The sequence below is a fragment of the Moschus berezovskii genome, chromosome 24 (genome assembly GCF_049115385.1).
Source record: "Moschus berezovskii isolate FMDL1 chromosome 24, NW_MosBer_1.0, whole genome shotgun sequence".
In the NCBI taxonomy this organism is placed as follows: domain Eukaryota; kingdom Metazoa; phylum Chordata; class Mammalia; order Artiodactyla; family Moschidae; genus Moschus; species Moschus berezovskii.
In genome coordinates, this window is record NC_142483.1 from 61,885,100 (window position 1) to 61,897,357 (window position 12,258).

Consider the following 12,258-nt stretch of genomic DNA (forward strand, 5'->3'; position numbering starts at 1 on the left):
ACCATCTCTCTAGAGTCCATACATATGCGTTAATATTCAGTATTTGTATTTCTTTTTTCTGACTTACTTTGCTCTGTATAATAGTCTCTAGGTTCATGCACCTCATTAGAACTGACTCATATGCGTTCCTTTTATGGCTGAGTAGTATTCCATTCCACATGTACCTCAGCTTCTTTATCCATTCATCTGTCGATGGATATCTAGATTGCTTCCATGTCTTAGCGATCGTAAATAGTGCTGCAGTGAACATTTGGTTACATGTGTCTTTTTCAGGGAGAAGGCAATGGCAAGCCACTCCAGTACTCTTGCCTGGAAAATGCCATGGATGGAGGAGCCTGGTAGGCTGCAGTCCATGGGGTCACTAAGGGTCGGACTCGACTGAGCGACTTCATTTTCACTTTTCACTTTCATGCATTAGAGAAGGAACTGGCAACCCTCTCCAGTATTCTTGCCTGGAGAATCCTAGGGACTGGGGAGCCTGGTGAGCTGCCGTCTATGGGGTCGCACAGAGTCAGACACGACTGAAGCAACTTGCAGCAGCAGCAGCAGTCATTAAACATAGTCAAGGACCTTTACTTCCTTCTCATGGGCTATACATAATATTCTGAGCCATATCCTGTGAGCTGTCTTATAGATCCTAAAACACCAGGTGGAGAAGTGAGGGAGTCAATTCCGAGGCAGTTTGATAAGTCTGGGGGTCCCAAAGGAGAGACGGGTCTGGAGTTCTCAAGGAGGAGATGGGGTCTGGAATTCTCAAGGAGGAGGAAAGGACAAACTTTTTTTTCCTCTACATTCCTTAGTCTTAGTCACATAACAGATTTTTATCTTTAAGCCTCAAACTGATGATTACACAACAAACAACTCAGTTTAAACTCCATACTAACAACTGTGTATTCTGCTTGAGGACAGTTTCTCCTTCTTCTGGCTAATCCTGTTATCTTAAAATGTAAATTATGGCAGTGGATCTAGTAAGATCTTTACAACCTCCAGACATTCTTTTGATTCTTTGTAATATCCATAAAGGACAGAAATGATATGAACCTAAGGGAAGCAGAAGATATTAAGAAGAGGTGGCAAGAATACACAGAAGAACTGTACAAAAAAGATCTTCACGACCAAGATAATCACGAAGGTGTGATCACTGACCTAGAGCCAGACATCTTGGAATGTGAAGTCTAGTGGGCCTTAGAAAGCATCACTACGAACAAAGCTAGTGGAGGTGATGGAATTCCAGTTGAGCTATTTCAAATCCTGAAAGATGATGCTGTGAAAGTGCTGCACTCAATATGCCAGCAAATTTGGAAAACTCAGCAGTGGCCACAGGACAGGGAAAGGTCAGTCTTCATTCCAATCCCAAAGAAAGGCAATGCCAAAGAATGCTCAAACTACTGCACAATTGCACTCATCTCACACGCTAGTAAAGTCATGCTCAAAATTCTCCAAGCCAGGCATCAGCAATTGTGAACCATGAACTTCCAGATGTTCAAGCTGATTTTAGAAAAGACAAAGGAACCAGAGATCAAATTGACAACATCTGCTGGACCATGGAAAAAGCAAGAGAGTTCCAGAAAAACATCTATTTCTGCTTCATTGACTATGCCAAAGCCTTTGACTGTGTGGATCACAACAAACTGTGGAATATTCTGAAAGAGATGGGAATACTAGACCACCTGACCTGCCTCTTGAGACACCTGTATGCAAGTCAGGAAGCAACAGTTTGAACTGGACATGGAACAACGGACTGGTTCCAGATAGGAAAAGGAGTGCGTCAAGGTGGTATATTGTCACCCTGCTTATTTAACTTGTATGCAGAGTACATCATGAGGAGCGCTGGACTGGAATCAAGATTGCTGGGAGAAATATCAATAACCTCAGATATGCAGATGACACCACCCTTATGGAAGAAAGTGAAGAGGAACTCAAAAGCCTCTTGATGAAAGTGAAAGAGGAGAGTGAAAAGGTTTGCTTGAAGCTCAACATTCAGAAAACAAAGATCATGGCATCTGGTCCCATCACTTCATAGGAAATAGACGGGGAAACAGTGTCAGACTTTATTTTTTTTGGGCTCCAAAATCACCGCGGATGCTGATTGCAGCCATGAAATTAACAGACGCTTACTCCTTGGAAGGAGAGTTATGACCAACCTAGATAACATATTAAAAAGCAGAGACATTACTTTGCCGACCAAGGTCCGTCTAGTCAAGGCAATGGTTTTTCCCGTGGTCATGTGTGGATATGAGAGTTAGACTGTGAAGAAAGCTGATCATTGAAGAATTGATGCTTTTGAACTGTGGTGTTGGAGAAGACTCTTGAGAGTCTCTTGGACTGCAAGGACATCCAAGCAGTCCATTCTAAAGGAGATCAGTCCTGGGTGTTCATTGGAAGGACTGATGCTGAAGCTGAAGCTCCAATACTTTGGCCACCTCATGCGAAGAATTGACTCACTGGGAAAGACTCTGATGCTGGGAGGGATTGGGGGCAGGAGGAGAAGGGGATGACAGAGAATGAGATGGCTGGATGGCATCACCGACTCAATGGAGGTGAGTTTGAGTGAACTCCGGGAGTTGGTGATGGACAGGGAGGCGTGGTGTGCTGTGACTCATGAGGTCGCAAGGTGTTGGACACGACTGAGCGACTGAAGTGAACTGAATAACTAATTAAAAAGTATATAACTCCCTTGCTAACGCTAGCGAGGGGGCACTCCTTCTGCCCCCTTCTGATGTCTGTCAGAAGCTTTCTTTACCTCTTTTATACTTTAATAAAACTTTATTACACCAGGTCTTCCCTGATGGCTCAGACAGTAAAGCGTCTGCTTACAATACGGAAGACCTGGATTCTATCCCTGGGTTGGGAAGATCCCCTGGAGAAGGAAATGGCAACCCACTCCAGTACTCTTACCTGGAAAATCCCATGGATGGAGGAGCCTGGTAGGGTACAGTCCTTGTGGTCGCAAAGAGTCGGACCCGACTGGCCAACTTCACTTTCACTTTATTACACAAAAGCTCTGAGTGATCAAGCCTCGTTTCTGCACCAGATCGAATTCTTCTCCTCTGGAGGCCAAGAATCCCTGTGTCTTTTGTGGTTTAGCAACCTTTCAGAAATTAACTATCTGACGACCAGACTCTATCCAGGACTTGAGCTGCCACAATTCTGAGAATTGACTTCAAAGAAATGGGAACAAGTACACCCCAGAACTGAAGATTAACTGTACCTATAACAACCAAGATGATGCCGGTCAGACCACTGATAACCAGTTGAAGATGACTGTAAGAGATGACAGTGCTGTTTCTGCATGTAAGCTCCCTCTACCCAACTCTGTCTGTAAAAGCTCTCACCTCCTGCTTGTTGGTGGTGTTGGGGGGAAGTCGGCCTTTGGACAAATGTCCGCCACCTCCCCCTTCCCCAGTTGCCAGCATCTGAAATAACGCAAACTTTCTTTCTATCAACCTGGCCTACTTATTGTCTTTTGAATGGCGAGCAGCCAGACCCCCAGATGCTGATCCCCTTTCAAGTGCTGTTTCTCCTGCTCCTCAGAGCCTCCTCAGTTGGATGTCCAAGAGGTCACACGGAGGATCCTTTTGGCCGCCCAAGGGAACTCTTCTCCAGTGACCTTTTGCCTCTAACCCATGGTCTAAAACTTGTTTGCACTAGAATGGAATGAACTCAGCAGCAGAGATTGCTATTAATAAAACAGCAGATTCTGAGGAGAGGACTGGGAAGGAAAGCAAATGCAGTGTGAGGAGAAAGAGCAGAGTGAAGGGAGTTGGAGTAGTGAAAGCTTCCTCCTGCCCTGCCAGGGTCATCTCTCCCGAGCGTGCTTGTCTCTGTCCCTGGAAACCACCGCGTGGAAATGGTGCTTCCTCCGCTGAGGGGCTGAAGATGCTCTGTGCAGATTTCTTTGTGACAGTTTATATGACAGCTTGTCGGGTGCATTGGGTATATGGCTGACCTAGGGTATGGAATGTTCTTGATGTGGATGTCAGGGCTGTCTGGAATCCTCCACTGCCTTCTACACGAGTAGGAGTTTCAGAGCTGCAGCCTGTAGGTCCCAGGAAGTACAAAACAGTTTTTGTATGACAGACCATCATACCAAAGAGATCTTGTCAGTTTCCTTATAAATTTTAACCTTTGAACTGCTTTTGAAACACTGCGCACTGGAAGGAGGGCAGGGGAGCGGAGTGGCTAGGACTCTCCCAAGCCATTTGGGGGCGGTCGGGGGAGGCCGGACTGTGGGCTGCCTGGTGCGATGCTGCTGCCGCTGGGCTCTGTTCACCTCGGTCACTTCAGGTTTCCTAAGGGCAGGACGTTTTCTCAGCAGAAAGGGGAGATGTTGTGCTGTTTGTTACTGAAGACACTAGTTTAGCACTGCTTTGTTTTCCATTTCTCAGGTTTTTAAAGAGGAGAAGTACCTGAAGGATGCAGTGGAGTGCAGCGACGTGATTTGGCAGCGAGGTCTGTTGCGGAAGGGCTATGGGATCTGCCATGGGACTGCTGGGAACGGCTACTCCTTCCTTTCCCTTTACCACATAACACAGGATAAAAAGTACCTCTACCGAGCTTGCAAGGTAAGAGCATGTGTATCCAGACAGCTTTTGAGCCTTCCAGAGCACACGAAGCCTAAAACAGCCCTCCGGTTTCACACATGCTTCGCCCAGCTCTGCAGTTTCTTCCACACAGCTGTGTCCCTGTTGGCCCTCTGCCTCAGGGGTCCTCTGTGTGCAGTGGGACTGGGGAGTGAAAATGCCCTCTGCAGTCCCACAACCTGTGAAGAGTGCCTTCCTGTGCATTTATTAGCCTCATGACTTTAGGACGTCCCTTCTTTAAGCCTCAACTCAAAAAATGCTATCTGCCTCCTAAATTTGTTCCAGGAAAAATTAACTGTGATAATGGGCAGACCATCAGTAGGTACTCCTGCTTAAAGTCCTCCAGTGGTTTCACACTGCCCCATGCACAGAACCCACACGCCCAGGCTGGAGGGCCCGTGTGCCTCAGCCCTCGCCTGCCTCCTCTTGCCTTGCTCTGTGCTCCACACTGCCACCTCCCCACTGTGCTCTCCGTGGGGCACAGCGGGCCTGGGGCTCCCCTGAAATCCGCCTGGTGGAGACGACCTCTGAGGCCTCGACCCTGGTGATGGAGCTGCTGTTCACTGCGGGGTGCTCAGCTTGCTCCTGCTGTGCCATGCCCTCGACCATGAGTTGGGACAGTGCCTGGCCCCAAGTGGAGACTAATAAACATGTATCGGGTGTTTAAAAATGAATGGAGACTCTGTAAACGTTTGCTGTAGACATTTCACAAAATAGAGCTATGAAGACACTGGAAAAAAAGATTGGAAGAAAATACACTAAAATGTACAAGACCACGGGTAGATGGAGGCATTCAGGGTGGCTTATTTTTTATATTTATTATTATTCTGAAGGCTTTTCTTAAACCAGGTGGAATAGAGCGGTGGTGCCCACACTCACAAAGGCCGTGCACACAGGGTGTTGTGGGGGTACTGAGGGCAGGTGCTGGCCCAGGAGTGTCATGTAAACTGAGACCTAACAGAGAGCTGGAAACTTTGTAGGGGTAGGGGATGGGAGCAGAGCTGCCCGCAGAGGGAGCTGGAGGGGTGAGCATCCTGGGGCCATGACATTCCGTTGGCCAGAGCAGAGACGTGAGGGGCAGCTTAGGGTGACAGCAGTCACAGTGGCAGATGGGCAAGAAGTTGTGGGGACTGGAGAAGACTTCACAAGGAGGGAGGCACAGCTAGTTTTCTAAAGATGTAGAGCTTTTCAGGTAGGCCAGGAAAGCGTGGCATGGAGACGGGGTGTCTGTCCCTTAGGAGAAGAGCTCCTGCAGAACCGTGGAGGCAAGCACAGCACAGGGCAGCCCGACCCCCCAGGTGCCCAGTGTTAGAGGGTGCGGGGTGAGGGATGTAGTCAGAAGGGCAGAGGCCAAAGAACGTTAGTCCTTCCCCTGGTCGGTAGATCTGAACATTCGTTACACTTTAGACTCACTGGGAGCTTGTGAATGCTTAAAAGCTCTCACACTTAAGAGGGCCTGGACCCCAGCCTAGATCCAGTGATGCAGGAGCCCAAGCCCTGTGGTCCCAGCACCTGTGGATCTCCCCACCAGCCACATGAGTCCTCATCTGTCAGGAGGGGCTTCACGAGGGTTTGTGATTCTCGTTCAGTCTTCTCTCTCAGAAGGATCGCCATGGCTGCAGTGGATGGATGAGGTAGAGGTAAACAATCTGGGTTTCTCCAAATTGTTGTTTAATAACTAATGCAGGAAATGTTGGGGCTTCGCTGGTGGTCCAATTCAGGGTATGTGGGTTTGATCCCTGGTCAGGAAACTAAGATCCCAGATCCCACACTCAGAGCAACTAAGCTGGCGTGCTGCCACTATTGAGCCAGTGTGCTCTGGAGCCCGAGCACCTCGCTGTAGAGTTTGTGTACCTTAGTCCTGCAGCTGAGACCCAATGCAGCCAAACAACTAACTCACTTAATATTTTTTAAAGCAGAAATGGAGAGTTACAAACCAAGGATACTGGCTATGATACTAAAGAGAGATTTAGAAACACTTAGGATGTTGAGCCCACAGAATTTGGTTGATTTTTTTTTAATATGAAGACAGAAATGTACGAATATCTTCCTGATATCTGACTAAGAAAACAGATAGTGCATCAAAAGAGCCAGAAGTGTGTGAGGATTTGGAGGGTAGAAAGCAGTTTTATTACAGTGTCACAAAAATCCGCTGAAGTTTCAGAAGGAAGCGTCAGAGAGCTCAGCGGAGTTGCTGAGAAAGCTGAGGGATGTGTTTTCAAGAGGAATAGGGTGGGCAGTGGGAGGCCTAGGGACTCAGTGGGGAAAGGAGGGGAGAGGGAGACAAGCTGCATATTTGGCAACAGGGCTCAGCGTGCGGCGGTTTCCATCTGCACAGATTGCCTGCCAGGGCAGAAGGCATGCCTGGAAGAGACAGAAGGTTGTGAATTGTGTGCTTTCTACTTCAGTCTTCCCAGCAACCTTCCTGGGTAAACCCTCCCTGACGGTGAGGAAAAAGGCCTAGACAGGTGACAGGACTTGCCAGGTCTCACCTCCTTAGAAGAGGTGGTGCTAAGTCCCTCCAGGCCCACACTGCTGGCCGCTCTGTTGGCTGGGCATCTGGGCCTTGGATTCTTTGTGAACTCACTACAGTGTCTTATTAGTTCCATTTCCACCAAGTGAAACCCCACTCTTAAAAATAAATGTCTTTCTTCCTAGTTTGCAGAGTGGTGTCTAGATTATGGAGCACATGGCTGCCGAATTCCTGACAGACCCTATTCTCTCTTTGAAGGTAAGAGTGAGGGAAACTTCAGGTTCAAGTCTCTGGGTGCGTACGTTTGGTCCTCCTGGCTCTGTGCACCATCACAGTTGATCTTACTTAGTGATCAGTGCAAAGCTGGCAAATACCAGTAGCACAGTTATTCCTTGCTGAAAACTATACTGAGTCTCTTTACCTTGGCTATTTGTGCTCCTGTGAACTTCTTCCATGTATTTTTAGATCTTTTGTGAAGTATATATGCATAGACTATTTGCTGCTTAGCAGTGGAAGAAATAATAAGTTTTTCCTCTGCATTTTACCTGTAATACCATGCATATAGTATTGATCTATTCACAGCAAACTTGGTTAGTTATTTAGATACATTTAATTATTTAAGTCATATAAAGAAGCATAAATAATTAATATTAGTAATTTAAAAGTATTAGTAAAACTATTAGTACTTGGAAAAATAATAAGAAAGTTCTGAAAAATAAGAGCAGTGAAAGAAACCAGCAAACACATTGAGAGTCTGCTGCAGGTAGAATGCATAGAATATAATTCAGGAAAACCAAACAGAAGACCTACAGAGACTGAGATATTCTAACATAAGTTGCAGGAACTAAGAGCAAAGGTTAAATGGGGTTGGGATAAATTGACGGTAACTTTTTAATTACTTTCAGTTCAGTTAAGTTCAGTCGCTCAGTCGTGTCTGACTCTTTGCGATCCCATGAATCACAGCATGCCAGGCCTCCCTGTCCATTAGGGCTACATTTTATAGTAATTCCAAAGTAAATTCCAGAAGGAATAAATGAATACTTATAAAAAAATGAAATAATAGATGGGTGTTGAGTTTTGTCAAGTACCAAGCTGATAAGATCATGTGATTTTTCTCTTCAACCTCCTGGCACTGTGAATCACATTGGTTCATTTTCAAATATTAAGCCAATCTTGCATCTCTGGAATAAACCTTACTTGGCCATGTGTACAGTGCTTTTTATATATTGCAGAATTGTATTTGCTAATATTTTGTTGATGGTTTTTGCATCTATAGTCATAAGGAATATTTGCCTGTAGCTGTCCATTTTTATGCTGTCACTGTCCAGTTTTGCTATCTGGGCAATACTGGCCTACTAAATTGATATTTTCTCTGTTTTCTGTAATAGATTGTATATTAATTAGTAGAAGAATTCTGGTTTAAATGTTTGGTAACATTCTTCCGCAAAACCTTCCTAACTTACCAGATTTCTTTTTCAAGAGTCTTATTAAATTTATGAACTTAATTTGTGTAATAGTTTACTAGGCTGTAAGTTATCTATTTCATATTCAGTGAGTTTTATTAGTTTGCATTTTTAAGATATTGCTCCATTTCACCTGTGGGGTCAAATTTATGTGCATAAAATTTTTGTAGTATCCCTTCATTATCTTTTTGATGATTTGAATTATCCGTAGTGATATGCCATGTTTTATTTCTGCTACTGATAATATTTTAATCATATAATAGACAAGTGAGCAAAAATTAGAGCATTTGTCATTATCTTTTGCAATAAAAGATCTTTTTTAGTATTCACAGATTTTATAATGAAAAAATGTTTCTCAGGATAAAAATTTTCATCATTTCATAAAAATGAGTTGTATCAGATAGAATAACCTGTGTGTGTGTATAGAAATAACAGAATAATAGATATAACCTTAACTGTAAATGAAGTTCATTCAGGTTCATAAATTCAAGTTTATAAATGGCAAATTCAAAGCCCCAGTGGGTGAAAATCTTTGAATGTTCCCTGCCTAGAGGCTGGGAAGCTCTCAGATTCTTCTGGATCCTGTACCTGATAAATGCGTGGCAAGAGACACCAATAACTTGGTTCTAGTCAGATGGTGAGTGGCTGTGTGGAGGCCACGAGGCTGGCAGGGCCCCCAGCGCTTGGGACCTCCAACCAAGGGCTCCTTCGGGTGGGCTGCTGAGTTACTGCACTGATTGGCGGTGGGGATTTTAACTAAGCAAGTAAAGTTTGTTCTAAATAGTATTTTTAAAACCTAAGGAAAATATAAAATGCAGCTTTACATTTAAAATAAAAACATAAAGACCCTGAGAGAAAGTTTACATGTTGAATATCACAATAGCAGTGCCCTTAACTTTTTTGTTAGCAGTTCTATGAAATCATGATAAAGTGTCAAGATGCAGGATTTAAAAATAAGATAGTGAAGAAAACCTGCTGTGTGCTAATGTAAGGATTTTCCATTTGTGTATGTGAAGTTATTTTTAAAGTCCTCATTACCTTTCCCCACATCCTTACAGCCCCAGTAAAGGCGGTGATTAAAGATCACTTGGTTTGGGACTCCACCGCACACCGTTTTTTTCATGATGGATCACGTTTTTCGTTGCAGGTATGGCTGGCACTGTTCACTTCCTCTCCGACATCCTGGCCCCAGAGGCATCACGGTTTCCAGCGTTTGAACTCAGCTCTTCACAGAGGGATACAAAGGTTCAAAAAGACTAAGAGACCTGACTGGACCAGAAGCCACCAGGTTGCTTAATGCCTGACACAGAACCAACTGGGAGTCCTGCAGGCGGGAGAAATAGACGCAGACCTCTTCCTGGACCCCCGTGTCAGAGTGTGCTGACAGACCGTCCCATCAGCATTCTGTAACAGTGCCCCTCACTGCTGTAAACTATGGATTCTTCATGTCCAGTCCTCTGTCGTGTGTGCATGTCTCTTGGTGTTTGCTGTCTGTAGGTGTAGGTTGTTCTAAACAGAAGCCCTTCTCTGTCCATGAGCCCGAGCTGGCTGTGCATGAGGGCACACGGCAGCCACTTCTCTGTACATACTATTTAGAGTGAGGTGTTTTCTGTATTGACAAACAAGGAAATAGGAAGGTGGTGTCTCTTATGTAAACGAAATTCTCCACAGTGATGTCCCAGTGGTAAAACTTTCCAGCATTTTCTGCGTGTGCCTTTCAGCTGAGCGTGAGAGAAAGACCACTCCAAAAATGAAAACAACAGAACAAGGTTGCTGAAGTAGGGGGTGGAGAGCCTTACCACCAGATAGTCAAATGTGCCCTCTTTTAGTGTTTATAAGAAGCCAAAGGGGGCGCATTCCAGCATTGTCCCCTGTTGGGACTCCCATTCTCAGGCTTGTTGTGTGAAGTTCTAGACCCCCTCAATCCAAGGCAGCCTGTGCCCTAAGGATTGGACCCATGACACTGGGGACATTTGGGGGAGCCTTTTCATAGCCACATTGTAAATCAAGTAGCAGCGGCTGAAGGCTGGCAAATCTCGGTTCAGTGTGTGTTATTAAAACAGACTGCACCTCAATTCTATCAGCATTATAACTTAGTGCTGTAAGTTCAGTGGATGCAGTTCCAGATAGGTTATTCCCATGTCCCTCCACTTTTTTCAAAATTTGGTAAATTATCAAAGTACAAATTTGGGATGAATATAGTCCTTATTTTTGTCTATTATTCAGGTGATAGAAATCTCACATTTGATGAAATGTATTAAGCATAAAGTACTAGTCTGTATTTATGAATATGGGAAACAGTTCTAACCAAGAAAATTACACTGTCTGTCTGATGTTTTTTGTTTTAAAACTGGGCATTAACTTGGATTAGCATACCCTCAATAATTTTACCATGTAGATCGTCTTTAGAAGAGTTTTGTTGTCATGGTATGAATGATCTGAGACTTTCTACAGACTTCTCACTTATGGTCTAAGGCCTGATCATAGAAGACAAGGTAGATCTCTGATGATCTGGTTCTTGTCTACAGGGCTTGTCAAATGTTGTCAGCCCTGGTTTCCACTCCTTTCATAAAAGAGGAAGAAGAATGTCCACGTAGAAGAGAGATTCCTTTGCACATGTGCAGTTCTTGGGATGCCAAGCCTTGTTCGTGGGGCTAACGCCCTAACATGTGCCCTTTGCTTTCTAAATGATGCTTCGTGCGTCTCTTTGTTATCTGACACTCATTTCTGTGTCATGACTGTTTTTTTAAGTTAGTTTGATGACTTCCATAGGTATAAATCCTCATGATTGTATATTCTAACCAGCTTCCTGGATCTCCTCATAAGCTTCTCAGACAGCCCAGTTCCCCAGGACCCACACATGGGATTGGAGTGGGTTGGGCTGTTGTCAGAAAATCTCACTTGGTTCAGCCCACATGCACCATTCCCACCTCAGCCAGACCTCAGTGGCAGCCCTCCAGGCCTCGGCACGAAGTTATATCCAGGCTGGCTTATTTCCCAGGGGAGGCCAGAGCAGCAGCACGGGAATCACCCCACTCGGCAAGAGGGAGCCGTTCGTGGAAACCCTGGTCCTGGCCACATCTCCTGCCTGAGCAGAAGCAGTGAGGGTGACCCTTATTACCGGGGCACCTTGCCTTGTGTGTTCAGCTTGCTTCTGCCTAACACACTGAGGGAAGATAGAGCATTTGTGAGGTGAATGAAGGATATGTTATTTACAGGGCTTGTTTAGAAGCCTGCTTACCTGCTACATGTGTTAACACAGCACAGCCTGTGACTCCTGGTGGTGACACAGGCTCCAGTTCCCAGTTCCCCGAAGAAAGAGGACACCCACAATTGACGTAGTGGTTCTGATAGTGTGTGAATTTGGATTTCAGAGCATTTCAGTGATTTCTTAGATTTGTTCGTTTTCTCCAAAATGTGTCTAAGCTTTTAAAATAATGTGTATGCACAATTCCATTTTAAAATTTGAAAGAGAAAAAGTTGATGTCCACAAAAAGTGTGTGGGGTACTTAGTAAAAACTGTTTTGTTGTGACACTTGTGGGGTCTTCCTCTGTTCTCACCTCTCTCTGCCTTCAAGAGCAATGGTTGGGAGCCTTGGTCACCATTGTGAAGGTTGCCTTCCTCATAGAACATGTGGTGACTGCTTGTGTTGTGATGTCCTAGATAGCTCACTAGAATAATAGCTTTCTTTTTTTACTCCAAGGCCCTCCAGAACTGGGTAGTACTAAGAGAAGCCTG

At 44.9% G+C, this 12,258-nt stretch overlaps 1 protein-coding gene across 2 annotated transcripts in view; it reads left to right on the forward strand.

The window, feature by feature from the left end:
- The window catches only part of LANCL2 (LanC like glutathione S-transferase 2), a 103,215-nt gene extending 91,161 nt beyond the window's left edge, over window positions 1-12,054 (forward strand). Inside the window, exons 7-9 of one of the 2 annotated variants that reach the window (XM_055414811.2) lie at window positions 4,389-4,565; window positions 7,242-7,314; window positions 9,667-12,054. In XM_055414811.2, coding sequence (XP_055270786.2) covers window positions 4,389-4,565; window positions 7,242-7,314; window positions 9,667-9,779 — 363 coding nt within the window. In that variant the 3' untranslated portion in view covers window positions 9,780-12,054. The other variant, XM_088831755.1, reaches the window with a different exon arrangement.
- The last annotated feature ends 204 nt before the right edge of the window (window positions 12,055-12,258 follow it).